Here is an 18,890-nt window from a genome sequence, read left to right as displayed (position 1 = left end):
GCGGGCAGCCCCGGCGGGGTCCTCGCGCTCCGGTAGGCGCGCTCTGCGCAGGCGCGGCGCGGGGCCGCCATGCTGGCACCGGGAGCGGCGGGACGGGCGCTGAGCCGGGCCCTGGGCCTGGGCCACGGCCCGGTGGGACCGGGGGCGCCGGCACGGGCCCTGAGCCTCAGCCACGGCCCGGTAATGGCGGGAGCACCGGGAGTGCCGGGGGGCGGCACCGGGGGGCGGTACCGGGGCCGGTGGGACGGGCATCCAGCCGGTCCCGAAACCCCGGTATGGAACTGTATGGATCCTATAGATCCTGTAGGCCCCGTAGCCCCGGTACGGAGCCCTATAGACCCCATAGCTCCGGTATGGAACCGTATAGACCCCGTAACTGCGGTATGGAACCGTATGGATCCCATACATCCTATAGGGCCCATAGCCCCGGTGTGGAACCCGTAGCCCCGGTATGGAACCCATAGCCCCGGTATGGAATCCATAGACCCGGTATGGAATCCATAGCCCCCATAGACCGGTATGGAACCGTATGGATCCCATACATCCTATAGGGCCCATAGCCCTGGTATGGAACCCGTAGCCCCGGTATGGAACCCATAGACCCCATAGCCCGGTATGGAACCCATAGCCCGGTATGGAACCCATAGACCCGGTATGGAACCCATAGACCCGGTATGGAACCCATAGCCCGGTATGGACCCCATAGACCCGGTATGGAACCCATAGCCCGGTATGGACCCCATAGACCCGGTATGGAACCCATAGCCCGGTATGGAACCCATAGACCCGGTATGGACCCCATAGACCCGGTATGGACCCCATAGCCCGGTATGGAACCCATAGCCCCGGTATGGAACCCATAGCCCCGGTATGGAACCCATAGCCCCGGTATGGAACCCATAGCCCCGGTATGGGACCCATAGACCCCATAGCCCGGTATGGAATCCATAGACCCGGTATGGAATCCATAGCCCCCATAGACCCGGTATGGAACCGTATGGATCCCATACATCCTATAGGGCCCATAGCCCCGGTATGGAACCCATAGCCTGGTATGGAACCCATAGACCCCATAGACCGGTATGGAACCGTATGGATCCCATAGATCCTATAGGGCCCATAGCCCCGGTGTGGACCCCATAGACCCCATAGCCCTGGTGCCCGTTCATTCCCTGGCACATTCCGGAATGTTCTTTCCCGTTAGGGCTCCGTGGTGGTGGAGCGGGTGTACCCGGTGCCCGGTGCCCGTTCATTCCCTGGCACATTCCGGAATGTTCCATCCCACAGGGCTCGGTGGTGGTGGAGCGGGTGTACCCGGTGCCGCTGGCCCGGGCGGGCGCGGTGCCCGTTCATTCCCTGGCACATTCCGGAATGTTCTTTCCCGTTAGGGCTCGGTGGTGGTGGAGCGGGTGTACCCGGTGCCGCTGGCCCGGGCGGGCGCGGTGCCCCGGCCGCAGCCGCGCCGGTTCCGCGTGTTCCGGCTGCTGCGGGACGGGAAGCACCGGCCCCGCGGAGAGCTGGAGCTGCTGCTGAGCCGCGCCGTGCAGGGTGAGCGCCGGGAATCCGGGAATGCTGTGGGACATTCCCGGGAATTCCGTGTGCCCCGGGAATCCGGGAATGCTGTGGGACAGTCCTGGGAATTCCGTGTGTGCCGGGAATCCGGGAATGCTGTGGGACATTCCCGGGAATTCCGTGTGCACCGGGAATCCGGGAATGCTGTGGGACAGTCCTGGGAATTCTGTGTGCCCCGGGAATCCGGGAATGCCGTGGGACATTCCCGGGAATTCTGTGTGCGCCGGGAATCCGGGAATGCTGAGTGCTGGGAATCCGGGAATGCCAAGCACCGGGAATCCGGGAATGCTGTGGGACATTCCTGGGAATTCCGTGTGCCCTGGGAATCCGGGAATGCTGAGTGCTGGGAATCCGGGAATGCCAAGCACCGGGAATCCGGGAATGCTGTGGGACAGTCCTGGGAATTCTGTGTGCGCCGGGAATCCGGGAATTCCGAGCACCGGGAATCCGGGAATGGTGTGGGACAGTCCTGGGAATTCCGTGTGCCCCGGGAATCCGGGAATGCTGTGGGACATTCCTGGGAATTCTGTGTGCCGGGAATCCGGGAATGGTGTGTGCCCCGGGAATCCAGGAATTCTGTGTGCCCTGGGAATCCGGGAATGCTGTGGGACATTCCTGGGAATTCTGTGTGCCGGGAATCCGGGAATGCTGTGGGACATTCCTGGGAATTCCGTGTGCCCCGGGAATCCGGGAATTCTGAGTGCCAGGAATCCGGGAATGGTGTGGGACATTCCTGGGAATTCTGTGTGCCCCGGGAATCCGGGAATGCTGTGGGACATTCCTGGGAATTCCGTGTGCCCCGGGAATCCGGGAATGCTGTGGGACATTCCTGGGAATTCTGTGTGCCGGGAATCCAGGAATGCTGTGGGACATTCCTGGGAATTCCGTGTGCCGGGAATCCGGCAATGGTGTGTGCCAGGAATCTGGGAATGCTGAGTGCTGGGAATCTGGGAATGGTGTGTGCCCTGGGAATCTGGGAATTCTGTGTTCTGGGAATCTGGGAATGGTGTGTGCCCTGGGAATCCGGGAATTCTGTGTGCCCCGGGAATCCGGGAATGGTGTGTGCCCTGGGAATCAGGGAATGCTGTGGGACATTCCTGGGAATTCTGTGTGCCCCAGGAATCCGGGAATGGTGTGTGCCCTGGGAATCTGGGAATGCTGTGGGACATTCTCAGGAATAGTGTGTGCCCTGGGAATCCGGGAGTTCTGTGTTCTGGGAATCTGGGAATGGTGTGCCCTGGGAATTTGGGAATTCTGTGTTCTGGGAATCTGGGAATGGTGTGCCCTGGGAATTTGGGAATTCTGTGTGCTGGGAATCCAGGAATGCTGTGGGACATTCCTGGGAATTCTGCGTGCCCTGGGAATCTGGGAATGGTGTGTGCCAGAATGGGGTTGAGGAGGGAAAATGGGGGGAGAATTGGGATTTAGGAGGAAAAAAAAATGGAATTTAGGAGGGGAAAAAATTGGGATTTAGGAGGGGGAAAAAATGGCACTTAGGAGGGAAAACTTGGGATTTAACAGGGAAAAAATCGGGATTGAGGAGGGGATAAAATCAGGATTGAGGAGGGGAAAAGTCGGGATTGAGGAGGGGGTAAAGTCGGGATTGAGGAGGGGATAAGGTCGGGATTGAGGAGGGGAAAAGTCGGGATTGAGGAGGGGAAAAGTCGGGATTGAGGAGGGGGTAAAGTCGGGATTTTCCCGGCGTTCCCGGGACGGTTCCCGGTGACGTTTCCCGGTTTCCAGGCCTGGGCGGCCGCGGGGACGTGGTGAGCGTCGGGAAGAGCCGGGGCAGGAACCAACTGCTGGCCCAGGGCCTGGCCCAGTACCCCAGCCCGGAGAACCTGCGGCGCTTCCAGCGGGAGAGGGAGGTCAGCTGGGAAACAGGGAGAACAGGGAAACACAGGGGAAAAGGAGAAAAAACCAGGGAAAACAGGGAAAAACGGGAAAAACAGGGGAAAACGAGAAAAACAGGGAAAACAGGGAAACACAGGGGAAAAGGAGAAAAAAACAGGGAGAACAGGGAAACACAGGGGAAAAGGAGAGAAAACCGAGAAAAAAACAGGGAAAATACAGGAAAAAACTGGAAAAAACAGGGAAAAAAGAGAGAAAACCGAGAAAAAAACAGGGAAAAAACAGGAAAAAACTGGAAAAAACAGGGAAAAAAGAGAGAAAACCGAGAAAAAAACAGGGAAAACAGGGAAAACCTGGAAAAAACAGGGAAAAAAGAGAGAAAACCGAGAAAAAAACAGAAAAAACAGGAAAAAACTGGAAAAAACAGGGAAAAAACAGGAAAAACCTGGAAAAAGACAGGGAAAAAACAGGAAAAAACTGGAAAAAACAGGAAAAACAGGGAAAAAAGAGAGAAAACCGAGAAAAAAACAGGGAAAAACTAGGAAAAAACCAGGAAAAACCTGGAAAAAACAGGAAAAACCTGGAAAAAACAGGGAAAAAACCTGGAAAAAAGAGGGAAAAACCTGGAAAAAAGAGGAAGAAACGGAAAAAACAGGAAAAAAACAGGGAAAACCTGGAAAAAACAGGGAAAAACCTGGAAAAAACAGGGAAAAACTAGGAAAAAAACAGGGAAAAAACAGGAAAAACCTGGAAAAAACAGGAAAAACCAGGGAAAACCAGGAAAAAAACAGGGAAAACAGGAAAAAAAGGGGAAAACCCAGAAAAAACCAGGAAAAACCTGGAGAAAACAGGGAAAAAACAGGAAAAACCTGGGGGAAAAAAAAAGGGAAAACCTGGAAAAAACAGGAAAAAAACAGGAAAAACCTGGAAAAAATAGGAAAAAATCCAGGAAAAACCAGGAAAAAAAGAGGGAAAACCTGGAAAAAAACAGGGAAAACCAGGGGAAAAACCAGGAAAAAAACCAGGAAAAAACAGGAAAAACCTGGGAAAACTTGGAAAAAAACAGGAAAAACCAGGAAAAACCAGGAATTGGGCTCGGAAGGCTCTTTGGGATCAGCCCCCAGGCCGTTTTAAGGGCATTTTTTGGGGATTTTTGGGATGGGAGATGTTGGTTTTTTTTGGAGAGCAATACCAAGGTGAGGCTTGAGCCTTAAAAAATTCCTTTGGGGAGGCTCAATCCCTAAAAAAATTCCCTTGGGAGCCTCAATCCCCAAAAGTATTCCTTTGGGGGGCCTCTATCCCGTTTTCCCCCATTTTCCCCCCAATTTTTTTCCCCTATTTCCTCAATCCCACCCCCCCAAAATTCCCATTTTCCCATTTCCCCGCATTTCCTCAATCCCTTTTCCCTCTCAATCCCATTTTTCCCCATTTCCCCTCCTAAATCCCATTTTTTCCCCCATTTCCTCAATCCCATTTTCCCCCATTTTCTCCCCAATTTTCCCCCCATTCCCTCAATCCCACCCCCCAAAATTCCCATTTTCCCATTTCCCCCCAGCTGGCTCAGCAGGGGAAGCTGGAGGAGCCCCAAACCCTGAGCGGGCAGAAGGTGAGCGGGGGAATCCCCCATCCCAAAAACCCCCAAATCCCGGGAACTGGCCCCAATCCCGGCGCCCATTCCCGCTTTTCCAGACCCTGGAATTCCTGCGGCGCTGCCGGCTCCAGGTGGGGATGAAGAACAACCGGAGCTGGGAGCTCAGCCCCGCCATCGTGGCCCGGCACTTCCTCAAGAACGTGAGCGGCGTTCCGGGGCCCTTTTGGGATTTCGGGAATTTCCCCCATTCCCGGGCTCGAATCCCAAAGTTTTGGGGTCGTTCCCGAAGGATTTGGGGCATTCGGGCCAGCCCTGATCCCGGGATTTGGGGTGGCTCCCTGGTTTTGGGGTCGTTTCTGGGATTTGAGGTCATTTTGGGGCCATTCCTGGGATTCGGGGCCATCCCTGGGATTTGGGGTCGCTCTCATTCCATTGGGATTTTGGGATAATTTCTGGGATTTGGGGCCATTTCCGGGATTTGTGGCCATTCCTGTGTTTTGGGGCCATTTCTGGGATTTGGGGTCACTCTCATTCCATTGGGGTTTGGGATCATTCCCTGGATTTGGGATCATTCCTGGGATTTGGAGTAATTTCTGGGATTTGGGGTGGCTCCCTGGTTTCGGGGTAGTTTCTGGGATTTGGGGCCATTTCCAGGATTTGGGGCCATTCCTGGGATTTGGGGTCACTCTCATTCCATTGGGGTTTGGGATCATTCCTGGGATTTGGGGCCATTTCTGGGATTTGGAGTAATTTCTGGGATTTGGGGTGGCTCCCTGGTTTTGGGGTCATTCCTGGGTTTTGGGGCCATTTTGGGGCCATTTCCAGGATTTGGGGCCATTCCTGGGATTTGGGGTCGCTCTCATTCCATTGGGATTTTGGGATCATTCCTGGGATTTGGGGCGCACTCCCAGAATTTGGGGCCATTCCCAGAATTTGGGGTCACTCCCGATTTTGGGGTCACTCCCAGATTTCGGGGCACACTCCCAGGATTTGGTGTGAAGTTTCAGGATTTCGGGGCACACTCCCATGTTTTGGGGTGAAACTTCAGGATTTGGGGTCACTCCCATGTTTTGGGTCACTCCCAGATTTCGGGGTCACTCCGTTTCGGGGTCTCTCCCGGATTTTGGGGTCACTCCCGGATTTTGGGGTCACTCCCGGATTTTGGGGTTCCTCCCAGCTGGGGGTGTCGGTGCCCCCCCACGCTCTGCGCCTGCCCCCGGAGCCGATCACGCGCTGGGGCCGCTCCTGGTGCGACGTCACGGTGAGAGCGCGCGGCCTTCATCTTCATCTTCATCCTCATCCTCCTCATCCTCATCCTCCTCATCCTTATCCTCATCTTCATCTTCATCCTCCTCATCCTCATCCTCATCCTCATCCTCATCTTCATCTTCATCCTCCTCATCCTCATCCTCATCTTCATCTTCCTCATCCTCATCCTCCTCATCCTCATCTTCATCCTCATCTTCATCTTCCTCATCCTCCTCATCCTCATCCTCATCCTCCTCATCCTCCTCATCCTCCTCCTCCTCATCTTCCTCATCCTCCTCCTCCTCATCTTCATCCTCCTCATCCTCCTCCTCCTCATCTTCCTCCTCCTCTTCCTCTTCCTCTTCCTCCCGTCCCTTCCTCTTCCTCCCATTCCATTGGGTCGATCCGGGTGATTTTGGGGTTCCATGGGGGATTTTGGGGTGCCGGGGCTGTTTTTTGGGGTGCCAGGTGAGCGGGCCGGACACGGCGCCGGTGCCCGTGGGGCCCTGGGGTGGTTTGGGGTGCCTCCGGTGGTTTGGGGTGGTTTTGGGGTCTTTTTTTGGGGTGACTCAGGTGGTTTTGGGGTGGTTTTTGGGGTGACTCAGGTGGTTGTGGGGTGGTTTTGGGGTGCCTCCGGTGGTTTTGGGTGGTTTTGGGGTGGTTTTTTGGGGTGACTCAGGTGGTTTTGGGTGGTTTTGGGGTGGTTTTTTGGGGTGGTTTTGGGGTGGTTTTTTGGGGTGACTCAGGTGGTTTTGGGGGGTGTTTTTGGCTGTTTTGGGGGTGTTTCTGGGGTGTTTTTGGGGCTGTTTTTGGGGTTTTTTTGGGCTATTTTTGGGGTGACCCGGCTGTTTTTGGGGTGTTTTTGGTTGTTTTGGGGTGTTTTTGGGGCTGTTTTTGGGCTTTTCTTTGGCTGTTTTTGGGGTGCCAGTTGAACGGGCTGGACACGGTGCGGGTGCCCATGGCCGTGGTGCCCCGGGGGTGTTTTTGGGGTGTTTTTGGCTGTTTTGGGGTGTTTCTGGGCTGGTTTTTTGGCTGTTTTTGGGGTGACCCGGCTGTTTTTGGGGTGCCAGGTGAACGGGCTGGACACGGTGCGGGTGCCCATGGACGTGGTGCAGTTCCTGCACCCCAAAACCAAACGCTTCCGGCACTGGCAGCAGCGGCAGCAGCAGCAGCTCGAGAGCAGCCGGGAGCGGCTCCTCTGAATTTGGGGTCCCCCCGGGATTTGGGGTCCCCAGAATGGATTTAGGGTCCCCTGGAATTTTTGGGGTCCCCTGGAATTTTTGGGGTCCCCTGGAATTTTTGGGAGGGTCTCTGGAACTCTTGGGGGGGGGGGGAAGGGAAAAAAAAAAAAAAAAAAAGAATTTTGGAATTTTGGGATCCGAATTTGTGGGGGAAGCCCCGCCCCCCCTCGGCCTGGTGTCCCCAAAGTGCCACCACGGGGGTGTCCCCAAAATGTCCCCAAAGTGCCACTGCAGGTGTCCCCAAAGCCACCTCAGGGTGTCCCCAAAATGCCACCATGGGGTCCCTAAAATGTCCCCAAAGTGCCACTGCAGGTGTCCCCAAAGCCACCCGCCCCAAAAGAGGGGTCCCCACCTGCCCCGTGTCCCCAAAGTGCCACCTCGGGGTCCCCAAAATGTCCCCCAAGTGCCACCATGGGGGGGTCCCCAAAGTGTCCCCAAGATGTCCCCCAGGTGCCACCTCGGGGTGTCCCCAGAGCCACCCCCGGTGTCCCCCCGGTGTCACCCCTCGGGGGGGGCGGTGGTGCCACCTCGGCCGTCACCGACTCGTTGCTGTGACAACCGGGGGGACCCGGGGACAGCGGGGGGGAGGGAGGGGACACGGGGGGGGACACCGGGACACCGGGGGGGACACCGGGGGTGACACCGGGACACCGGGGGGTGGCACCGGGGGTGACACCGGCACAACGGGGGGTGGCACCGGGACACCGGGGGTGGCACCGGGACACCGGGGGTGACACCGGGACACCGGGGGGGACACCGGGACACCAGGGGGTGGCACCGTGACACCAGGGGTGACACCGGCACGACGGGGGTGACACCGGGGATGACACCGGGACACCGGGGGTGGCACCGGGACACCAGGGGGGTGGCACCGGGACACCGGGGGTGACACCGGCACAACGGGGGTGGCACCGGGACACCGGGGGTGACACCGGGGGGGGACACCGGGACACCGGGGGTGACACCGGGAGGGAGGGGTGACACCGGGGGGGGGGTGGCACCGCCCGCGCGCGTGGGAGGTGCCACGCGGGGGGAGGGGCGGGGCTGACTTCAGCACCGGGGACAGCACCGGGGGGGGAGGGGAGGGGAGGGGGGAGGGGACGCGCGGGGGCGGCCACCGGGGCCCCTCCCCCCCTCCGGTGCCCCTCCCCCCCCTCCGGTGCCCCTCCCCCCCTCCGGTGCCCCTCCCCCCCTCCGGTGCCCCCTCCGCGCGTGCGCGGGAGCGGCCCCGGGCCCCGCCCCCTCCCCAAAAATCCCCCCCACCGCCCCCGGGCCCGGGCGGGGCCGTTACCGGAGCCCGGGACCCCCTCCCGGTGCCGGTGCCGGTGCCGGTTCCGAGCGCCCCCTCCCCGCCCCCCGGTTCCACTCCCGGTGCAGTCGCCGCTGCCCCGCAGCCGCTCCCGGTGCCCCGTATCCGCTGCTCGGTCCCCGGTGCCGGTAGCCGGTTCTCAGACCCCCGGTGCCGGGCTCCGGTCCCGCTGTTGTCGCCGGTGCCGGTGCCCGGCAGGCAGAACCCCGAGCCCCGGTGCCGGTGCCCGTTATCCGCTGCCCGGTTCCCAGTTCGCCGTTCCCGGTGCCGCTCCCGGTGCCGCTCTGACATCAGCACCGGGCGGGGCGGGGCGGCTCCAACCGGGCAGGAAAAGCATCTCCCGGTGCCGGTACCCGGTTCCCGTAGCCGGTTCCCAGTTCGCCGTTCCCGGTGCCGCTCCCCAGGCCCCGGTGCCGCTCCCGGTGCCGCTCCCGGTGCCGCTCTGACATCAGCACCGGGCGGGGCGGGGCGGGGCGGCTCCAACCGGGGAAGCAAAGCATCTCCCGGTGCCGATCCCGGTGCCGGTACCCGGTTCCCGGTTCCGCCGCCCCAGCGGGGTCGGGGGGGGGGCTCGACCACCACCGGGACTCTCGGGAACCGGCGGCCCCCGCGTCCGCCATGAACCGAACCCAGCCTTGAGCTCCCCCCGCCCGGTACCGGGACTCCACCGGGGCGGTCCCGGCGGGGGGCGGACGCTCGCAGCATCCACCGGGAAACGGCCACCGGGAAACGGCCACCGGGAAACGGCCACCGGGACTCCCCGGGAGCGCCGCCCCCCGGGCAGAGCTGCCCCCGCCCCGCCGCGCCCCGGAGCCGAGCGGAGCCCCGGGGCCGCCTCGTCCTTTGTGTGCGCCGGGGCACCGGGCACCGGCGGCGGCGGCAGCGGCAGCCGAGGCCGGCCGGGGCTAACGGGCAGCGGGAGCGGCCCCGGGGCCCGGGCAGCTCCCGGTGGCCCCATGAAGGAACCGGACGCCATCAAACTCTTCGTGGGGCAGATCCCGCGGCACCTGGACGAGAAGGATCTGAAACCGATTTTCGAGCAGTTCGGGAAAATCTACGAGCTCACCGTCATCAAGGACAAGTACACCGGCATGCACAAAGGTACCGGCACCGGGAACGGGAACCGGGAACGGGAACCGGGAACGGGAACGGGCACGGGAACGGGAACGGGAACGGGAACGGGAACGGGAACGGGCACGGGAACGGGCACGGCCAGCGGGTGGGTGCGGGGCACCGGCGGGGGGGGGGTGGGTGGTGGGGGCAGCCCCGGGGTGAGGAAACCGGCACCGGGAATGGCCCCGGTACCGGGATTAGCCCCGGGATGAGGCCCTCGGTACCGGGAATGGCCCCGGGATGAGGCCCTCGGTACCGGGAATGGCCCCGGGATTCGGCCCTCCGTATTGGGAATGGCTCCCGGTACCGGGATCGGCCCCGGGATGAGGAAACCGGGACCGGGAATGGCCCCGGGATGTGGCCCTCGGTACCGGGAACGGCCCCGAATACCGGGATTAGCCTCAGGATGTGGCCTCCGGTACCGGGATCAACCTCGGGATGTGGCCCTCGGTACCGGGATCAGCCTCGGGATGTGGCCTCCGGTACCGGGATCAGCCCCAAATACCGGGATCAGCTTCAGGATGAGGCCACCAGGACCAGGATCAGCCCCCGGATGTGGCCCCCGGTACCGGGAACGGCCCCGAATACCGGGATTAGCCCCGGGATGTGGCCCCCGGTACTGGGAACGGCTCCCGGGACCGGGAACGGCCCCGGGATGAGGCCGCCGGCACCGGGAACGGCTCCCGGTAGCGGGATTAGCCCCGGGATGTGGCCCTCGGTAGCGGGATCAACCCCAGATCCCGGGATTAGCCCCGGGATGAGGCCACCGGGACCGGGATCAGCCCCGGGATTCGGCCCTCGGTACCGGGATCAGCCCCAAATACCGGGATCAGCCCCGGGATGTGGCCCTCGGTATTGGGAATGGCTCCCGGTACCGGGATCAGCCCCGGATGTTCCCCCCACCCCCCCCCCGTGCTGAGAGCAGCTGCCGGTACCGGGAACGGCCACGGGATCCGGCCCCCGGTACCGGGAACGGCCCCGGGATGAGAAACAGCCCCGGGATCCGGCCCCCGGTTCTGGGAATGGCCCCACACACCGGGAACGGCTCCCGGGAGCGGGAAGAGCCCCGGGAGAAGCTCCCGGTACCGGGAGCGGCCTCGTGATACGGCCCCGGTACCGGGAATCGCCCCCGGTACCGGGATCAGCCCCGGGATGTGGCCCCCGGTACCGGGAACGGCCAAAACCACCGGGAACGGCCCCGGGAACAGCCCCGGTACCGGGCACAGCCCCGTGCCACGGCCTCCAGCACCAGGAACAGCTCCCGGTACCGGGAACAGCTCCCAGACCGGGAACGGCCCCGGTGACAGCCCCGGTACCGGGAACAGCCCCGGAATGGGGTACCCGGGACCGGGAACGGCCACCGGCACCGGGGGCAGCTCCCGGTACCGGGAACGGCCCCACAAACGGTACCGGGTGCAACCGAGAGCACCGGGAACAGCCCCGGGTACAGCCGAGGGCCCCGGTACCGGGAACAGCTCCCGGTAAGCGGAACAGCCCCGGCACTGGGAACCGGATCCAAGCCCGGTACCGGGAACAGCCCCGGGAACAACCCAGGGTACCGGGAATGGTCCCGGGAACAGCCGAGGGCACCGGCAGCGGCTGTTGTTGTTGGGGGTTGTTTCTCGGGTGTTGTTTTCTGGCCGTTGTTGTTCGGGTGCTGTTTGGGGGTTGGTTTTGGGGTGTTGTTGTTGGGCTGTTGTTTTTTGGGCTGTTGCTTTTGGGCTGTTGTTTTTTTGGGCTGTTGTTTTTTTGGGCTGTTGTTTTTGGGGGGCTGTTTGGGTGTTGTTTGGTTGTTTTTGGGCTGTTGTTTTTTTTGGCTGTTGTTTTTGGGCTGTTGTTTTTTTGGGCTGTTGTTTTTTTGGGCTGTTGTTTTTGGGGGGCTGTTTGGGTGTTGTTTGGTTGGTTTTGGGCTGTTGTTTTTTTTGGCTGTTGTTTTTGGGCTGTTGTTTTTTTGGGCTGTTGTTTTTGGGGGGCTGTTTGGGTGTTGTTTGGTTGTTTTTGGGCTGTTGTTCGGGTGCTGTTTGGGTGTTGGGGTGTCACCGAATCGGGTGTCATTTTGGGGTATCCCGGTGTCACTTGGGGTGTCCGGGTGTAACTTGGGGTGTCCGGGTGTAGTTTGGGGTGTCCGGGAGCAGTTTTGGGGTGTCCGGGTGTAGTTTGGGGGTGTCCGGGAGCAGTTTTGGGGTGTCCGGGTGTAACTTGGGGTGTCCGGGTGTAGTTTTGGGGTGTCCGGGAGCAGTTTTGGGGTGTCCGGGTGTAACTTGGGGTGTCCGGGTGTAGTTTTGGGGTGTCCGGGAGCAGTTTTGGGGTGTCCGGGTGTAGTTTGGGGTGTCTGTGGGTGTTTTTTGGGGTCTGGGGGGTTATTCGGGGTCTGGGGGTGTTTTCGGGGGTCCCCGTTACTTTTGGGGCGCTCTGACCTCTCCCACCCCTCATCCTCCCCGCGGGGGGGGGTGAGGAATTTTGGGGGTCCCCCCCGACCCCCCCCCTGTTCTCGCCCCTCCCCAGGATGCGCCTTCCTCACCTACTGCGCGCGCGAGTCGGCGCTGAAGGCCCAGAGCGCCCTGCACGAGCAGAAAACGCTGCCGGGGGTGAGCGGGGCACCCCCAAACCGCCCCGGGCACCCCGAAACCGCCCCGGGCACCCCGAAACACCCCGGGCACCCCAAAACCACCCCCGAACCCCCAAAATCACCCTGAGCACCCCAAAATCACCCCGGGCACCCCGAAACACCCCGGGCACCCCGAAATCACCCCGGGCACCCCGAAACCACCCCGGGCACCCCAAAATCACCCCGGGCACCCCCAAACCGCCCCGGGCACCCCCAAACCGCCCCGGGCACCCCCAAACCGCCCCGGGCACCCCCAAATCACCCCCGAACCCCCAAAATCACCCCGGGCACCCCGAATCACCCCGAGCACCCCAAAGTCACCCCGGGCACCCCAAAATCACCCCCGAACCCCCAAAATCACCCTGAGCACCCCAAAATCACCCCGGGCACCCCGAAATCACCCCGGGCACCCCGGGGCACCCCCGGACCCCCCCCCGCCCGCAGCACCCCGAAAAATCACAGCCCGAACCCCCAAAATCACCCCGGGCACCCCGAAATCACCCCCGAACCCCCAAAATCACCCCCGAACCCCCAAAATCACTCAGAACTCCCCAAAATCACCCTGAACCCCCAAAATCACCCCCGAACCCCCCTGACACCCCCAAACCCCCCTCCGCCCGCGGCACCCCAAAAAATCACATCCGGAGCCCCAAAATTCCGGCGAAACGCCCCAAAAATCACCCGGAGACCCCCCCAAAAATCACCCCTAAAATCACCCTGAAATCCCCCAAAAATCACCTAAAAAGCCCCAAAAATCACTCCTAAAAATCACCCAGAGACCCCCCAAAAATCACCCCCAAAAATCACTCTGAGACCCCCCCAAAATCACCTAAAAACTCCCCAAAATCCCCCTGAAATCCCCCCAAAATGAACCCCAAAAATCCCCCTGAAACCCCCAAAATCAATGCCCCCCACCCCCAATTCATTTTTTTGGGGGGTCCCACCTCCCAATTATTGATTTTTGGGGGGTCCCACTCCCATTTCTGATTTTTGGGGGGGTCCCACCTCCAGTTATTGATTTTTGAGGGGGTCCCACTCCCAATTATTGATTTTTGGGGGGTCCCACTCCCAATTATTGATTTTTGGGGGGTCCCACTCCCATTTCTGATTTTTGGGGGGTCCCACTCCCATTTCTGATTTTTGGGGGGTCCCACTCCCAAGTATTGATTTTTGGGGGGGTCCCACTCCCATTTCTGATTTTTGGGGGGTCCCACTCCCAATTATTGATTTTGGGGGGGTCCCACTCCCAATTATTGATTTTTGGGGGGTCCCACTCCCATTTCTGATTTTTGGGGGGGTCCCACTCCCATTTCTGATTTTTGGGGGGGTCCCACTCCCATTTCTGATTTTTGGGGGTCTTTGCGGTTTCCTGGGGGGGATTTTGGGGTGCCGGGGTGGGGGAGGGGTCCCGTCCCCGCCCCTCCCCCACCCCACGCGTGTCCCGCCGCGCCCCCGGGGGGGGATTTGCCTTGGCGGGATAATCCCGGATTTTGGGGCCGTAAATCCGGATTTTGGGGGGATTTTTTGGGGGGGGGGATTAGGGGAGGCCCCGCCCCCGCAGCCCCCCCTGCAGCGCCGGGAATTTGGGGAGGGGGCGGCGCCCCCGAGCGGCGGGGTCCGGTGAAATTCGGAATTTTGGGGTTTTTTTGGGGGGGTTTCTTCTTCCCCTCCCCCCCAAAATCGGCGGGTTGGTCGGGGGTGGGGGAGGGGAGGGGGATTAGGGGGGATTAACGCCCCCCCCCAATTCGGGGGGGTTTTCCAGCGCCATCTGCGGCTTTTTTTGGGGGGGCGGGGGGGGGCGGCTTCGATTTGGGCAGAGAAAGGAAAGGGAGGGGTCGGGGGGGGATGGAGGCGCCAAAATTCCACCAAAATTCACCCAAAATTCCGCAAAAATTGCCCAAAATTCCACCGAAATTCCCGCAAAATTCCCCTAAAAATTCCCCCAAAAATCCCCCCCAAAATTCCCCCAAAGTTCTGCAAAAGTTCCCCAAAAATACTCCAAAAATCCCCGCAAAATTCCCCTAAAAATCCCTCAAAAAATCCCCCCAAAATTCCCCCCAAAATCCCCCAAAAATTCCCCCAAAATCCTCCCAAAAAGCCCCCTAAATTCCCCCAAAAATCCTCCCAAAATCCCCGCAAAATTCCCCCCAAAATCCCCCCAAAATTTCCCGAAAATTCCACCAAAATTCCCACAAAATTCCCCCAAAAATCCCCCAAAAATCCTCCCCAAAATTCCCCCAACAATCCACCAAAATTCCCACAAAATTCCCACAAAAATCCCCCAAAAATCCTCCCCAAAATTCCCCCAACAATCCACCAAAATTCCCACAAAATTCCCCCAAAAATCCCCCAAAAATCCTCCCCAAAATTCCCCCAACAATCCACCAAAATTCCCACAAAATTCCCCCAAAAATCCCACAAAAATCCCACAAAAATCCCCCCAAAATCCCCCCAAAATCTCCCCAAAATTCCCCTCAAAATTTCCCCCAAAAATCCTCCCCAAAATCCACCCAAAAATCCTCCCCAAAATCCCCCAAAAATCCCCCCAAATTTTGTGGGAATTTTGTGGGAATTTTGGGGGGATTTTGGAGGGAATTTTGAGGGAACTTTGGGGAATTTTGGGGGGATTTTTGGGGGGAATTGGGGAATTTTGGGGGGAATTTAGGGGGATTTTTTGGGGGATTTTTTGGGGGATTTTTTGGGGGATTTTTGGGGGGATTTTGGGGGATTTTTGGGCGGATTTTGGGGGGATTTTGGGGGGCTCGGGGGGGTCTCGGGGGTCCCCAACCCCTCCCCCCTCTCTGTGTCCTCCCCTCCCCCCCAGATGAACCGGCCCATCCAGGTGAAGCCGGCGGACAGTGAGAGCCGAGGAGGTACCGCCCCAAAAACCCCCAAAATCACCCCAAAATCACCCCCAAAACCCACAAATCACCCCAAAAACCCCAAAATCACCCCAAAAATTCCAAAATCACCCCAAAAACCCCCAAATCACCCCAAAATCACCCCCAAAAAGCCCCAAATCAACCCAAAAACCCCCAAAATCACCCCAAAACCCCCAAAAACTCCAAAATCACCCAAACCCCCCCCCCAAATCACCCTCAAAGACGATGTCCCGGTGCCCATGTCCCCGTGCCCGGTGCCCAGTACCCGCCGGTGCCACGCTGTGCCCGTGTCCCTGTCCCTGTCCCCACGCCGTGCCCGGTGCCGGTGCCAGTGCTGGTGCCCAGTGCCCGGTGCTGTGCCCGGTGCCCACGGCGGTGCCACGCTGTGCCCGTGTCCCTGTCCCCCTGTCCCCACGCCGTGCCCGGTGCCGGTGCCAGTGCTGGTGCTGTGCCCGGTGCCTGGTGCTGTGCCCAGTGCTGTGCCCGGTGCCCACGGCGGTGCCACACTGTGCCCTGTGTCCCTGTCCCTGTCCCCCTGTCCCCACGCCGTGCCCGGTGCCGGTGCTGTGCCCGGTGCCGGTGCTGTGCCCGGTGCCGGTGCCGGTGCTGTGCCCGGTGCCCACGGCGGTGCCGGTGCCCACGGCGGTGCCGGTGCCCACGGCGGTGCCCGGTGCCCGCAGAGGAGCGCAAGCTGTTCGTGGGCATGCTGAGCAAGCAGCAGGCGGACGAGGACGTGCGCAGGATGTTCGAGCCCTTCGGCGCCATCGACGAGTGCACCGTGCTGCGCGGCCCCGACGGCGCCAGCAAAGGTGGGCACCCAGGGGTGCCAGGGCACCCAGGGCACCCCGGGGACACCTGGGTGCCCTGGGCACCCCTGGGCATCATGGGCATCATGGGTATCATGGGCATCATGGGCACCCAGGGGCGCCAGGGCACCCTGGGCACCCCGGGGACACCTGGGCATCATGGGCATCATGGGCACCCTGAGCACCCAGGCACCCTGGGCACACTGGGCATCCCCAGGAACCCCTGGGTATCATGGGCACCCTGGGTATCATGGGTATCATGGGCACCATGGGCACCCAGGGGCGCCAGGGCACCCAGGGGCACCCCGGGGACACCTGGGCATCCCGGGGACACCTGGGTATCATGGGCACCCAGGCACCTTGGGTATCATGGGCACCCTGGCCATCATGGGCATCATGGGCATTATGGGCACCCAGGGGCACCCCGGGGAACCATGGGCACCCCTGGGACACCGGGGTATCATGGGCACCCTGGGCATCATGGGCATCATGGGCATCATGGGCACCCCTGGGAACTCCAGGCACCCCTGGGCACCCTGAGCACCCTGGGCACCCCTGGGCACCCCTGGGCACCCCTGGGCCCATGGACAGGGACCCATGGGGGGCACCAGGGGTCCCATGGCGCTCCTGAGGGGTCCCAAGGGCTCCTGGGGGTCCCATGGGTGTCACTTGGGGTCCCATGGGTGTCACTGGGGGTCCCACGGGGTCACCGGTGTGGGCAGGGGGAGATCTGCGGGGCAGGGCTGGGGTTCAGGGGGAGCACGGCAGGGACGGGGTTAATGGGGCCTGTCCCCGATGTCCCCAAATGTCCCCCCAATGTCCCCAATGTCCCCAATCTCCCCGCTGTCCCCAATGTCCCGCTGTCCCCGCTGTCCCCAACGTCCCCAATGTCCCCAACGTCCCCGATGTCCTGCTGTCCCCAATCTCCCCAATCTCCCCGCTGTCCCCAATGTCCCCAAATGTCCCCCCAATGTCCCCAATGTCCCCAATGTCCCCCCAATGTCCCCAAATGTCCCCCCAATGTCCCCCCGCTGTCCCCGCTGTCCCCAACGTCCCCGATGTCCCGCTGTCCCCAATCTCCCCAATCTCCCCGCTGTCCCCAATGTCCCCAAATGTCCCCCCAATGTCCCGCTGTCCCCGCTGTCCCGCTGTCCCCAACGTCCCCGCTGTCCCGCTGTCCCCAGGCTGTGCCTTCGTCAAGTTCCAGAGCCACGCGGAGGCGCAGGCCGCCATCGCCGCCCTGCACGGGAGCCGCACGCTGCCGGTGAGGGACGTCCCGGGCTGCCACCGCCGGGCGCCTTCGGCCCGTCCCCTCCTCATCCTCCTCATGGTGCCCTCCTCATCCTCGTCATTGTCACCTTGTCATCCTCGTCATGGTCCCCTCCTCATCCTCATCATGGTGCCCTCCTCATCCTCCTCATGGTTCCCTTCATCATCCTCCTCATTGTCCCCTTCATCATCCTCGTCATCGTCCCCTCATCATCCTTGTCATCATCCCCTTCATCATCCCCTTCATCATCCTCCTCATTGTCCCCTCCATCGTCCTCCTCATCATCCCCTCCATTGTCTCCTTCATCATCCTCATCCTCTTCATCCCCTCCGTCACCCTCACCCCGTCACCGCCCCACCCCGAGTGACCGCGAGTGACCACGTGTGACCGCCAGTGACCACGAGTGACTGTGACCACTGAGTGACCGTGAGTGACCGTGAGTGACCGTGACCAGTGAGTGACCGTGAGTGACCACGAGTGACCATGAGTGACCACCACAAGTGACTGTGACCACTGAGTGACCGTGAGTGACCGTGAGTGACCGTGAGTGACCGTGACCAGTGAGTGACCGTGAGTGACTGCGAGTGACCATGAGTGACCACCACAAGTGACTGTGACCAGTGAGTGACCGTGAGTGACCACCACAAGTGACTGTGACCAATGAGTGACTGTGAGTGACCATGCGTGCCCATGAGTGACTGTGACCAACGAGTGACCACAAGTGACTGTGACCAATGAGTGACCGTGAGTGACCATGAGTGACCACAAATGACCCTGAGTGACCATGACTGACCATGACTGACCACGCGTGCCCACCGCGTGTCCGTGACTGACCGTGCGTGCCCATGACCAACCGCGTGTGCCTGTGAGTGCCCACATGTGCCCGTGAGTGCCCACGCGTGCCCACGCGTGCCTGCGAGTGCCCACGTGTGCTCGTGAGTGCCCACGCGTGCCCGTGAGTGCCCACGCGTGCCCACGCGTGCCCGCAGGGCGCCTCGTCCAGCCTGGTGGTGAAGTTCGCGGACACGGAGAAGGAGCGGGGGCTGCGGCGGATGCAGCAGGTGGCGACGCAGCTGGGCATGTTCAGCCCCATCGCCCTCCAGTTCGGCGCCTACAGCGCCTACACGCAGGCGGTACGGGCACTGGGAGGGACTGGGAGGGACTGGGAGCACTGGGAGCACTGGGAGCACTGGGATGGGCACTGGGGGCACTGGGATGGGCACTGGGGGCACTGGGGGCACTGCCCAGCTGGGCATGTTCAGCCCCATCGCCCTCCAGTTCGGCGCCTACAGCGCCTACACGCAGGCGGTACCGGCACGGGGCACTGGGATGGGCACTGGGAACACTGGGATGGGAACTGGGAGCACTGGGATGGGCACTGGGAGCACTGGGGGCACTG

The 18,890-nt window shown here is 61.1% G+C and overlaps 2 protein-coding genes across 5 annotated transcripts in view; both read left to right on the top strand.

Moving 5' to 3' along the window:
• The first annotated feature begins 43 nt into the window (after positions 1 to 43).
• Positions 44 to 7,594, top strand: MRPL9 (mitochondrial ribosomal protein L9). 2 transcript variants are annotated; one of them, XM_085560657.1, is made up of 7 exons: positions 46 to 180; positions 1,389 to 1,548; positions 3,316 to 3,440; positions 4,979 to 5,029; positions 5,113 to 5,214; positions 6,192 to 6,275; positions 7,333 to 7,594. In XM_085560657.1, the coding sequence occupies exons 1-7, from the start codon at positions 70 to 72 to the stop codon at positions 7,462 to 7,464; spliced, it is 765 nt and encodes a 254-aa protein (XP_085416783.1). In that variant the 5' UTR covers positions 46 to 69; the 3' UTR covers positions 7,465 to 7,594. The 2 variants fall into 2 exon arrangements, with proteins under 2 accessions (XP_085416784.1, XP_085416783.1); XM_085560658.1 differs by lacking the exon at positions 4,979 to 5,029 and having other exon boundaries at positions 44 to 180.
• A 1,686-nt stretch (positions 7,595 to 9,280) lies between these two features.
• Positions 9,281 to 18,890, top strand: part of LOC146765373 (CUGBP Elav-like family member 3) — a 17,930-nt gene continuing 8,320 nt past the window's right edge. The window contains exons 1-6 of one of the 3 annotated variants that reach the window (XM_085560641.1): positions 9,281 to 9,913; positions 12,431 to 12,513; positions 15,358 to 15,406; positions 16,096 to 16,224; positions 17,406 to 17,485; positions 18,481 to 18,624. In XM_085560641.1, the coding sequence (XP_085416767.1) occupies positions 9,769 to 9,913; positions 12,431 to 12,513; positions 15,358 to 15,406; positions 16,096 to 16,224; positions 17,406 to 17,485; positions 18,481 to 18,624 (630 nt within the window). In that variant the 5' untranslated portion in view covers positions 9,281 to 9,768. The remainder of the gene's footprint in view (positions 9,914 to 12,430; positions 12,514 to 15,357; positions 15,407 to 16,095; positions 16,225 to 17,405; positions 17,486 to 18,480; positions 18,625 to 18,890) is intronic. The other 2 variants (XM_085560640.1, XM_085560642.1) reach the window with 2 other exon arrangements.

This window comes from Lonchura striata, chromosome 25 (genome assembly GCF_050655825.1).
Source record: "Lonchura striata isolate lonStrDom1 chromosome 25, ASM5065582v1, whole genome shotgun sequence".
NCBI lineage: Eukaryota > Metazoa > Chordata > Aves > Passeriformes > Estrildidae > Lonchura > Lonchura striata.
Note: the sequence above shows the minus strand (reverse complement) of the source record. Positions and strands in the feature narration are given on the sequence as shown.

Bases quoted from the DNA above. Each gene is read 5' to 3' on its own strand.
- MRPL9 (XM_085560657.1), top strand. From the start codon at position 70: ATGCTGGCACCGGGAGCGGCGGGACGGGCGCTGAGCCGGGCCCTGGGC. The intron at 181-1,388 runs GTAATGGCGGGA...CTTTCCCGTTAG, and splicing joins TGAGCCTCAGCCACGGCCCG to GGCTCGGTGGTGGTGGAGCG. The intron at 1,549-3,315 runs GTGAGCGCCGGG...CCCGGTTTCCAG, and splicing joins GCTGAGCCGCGCCGTGCAGG to GCCTGGGCGGCCGCGGGGAC.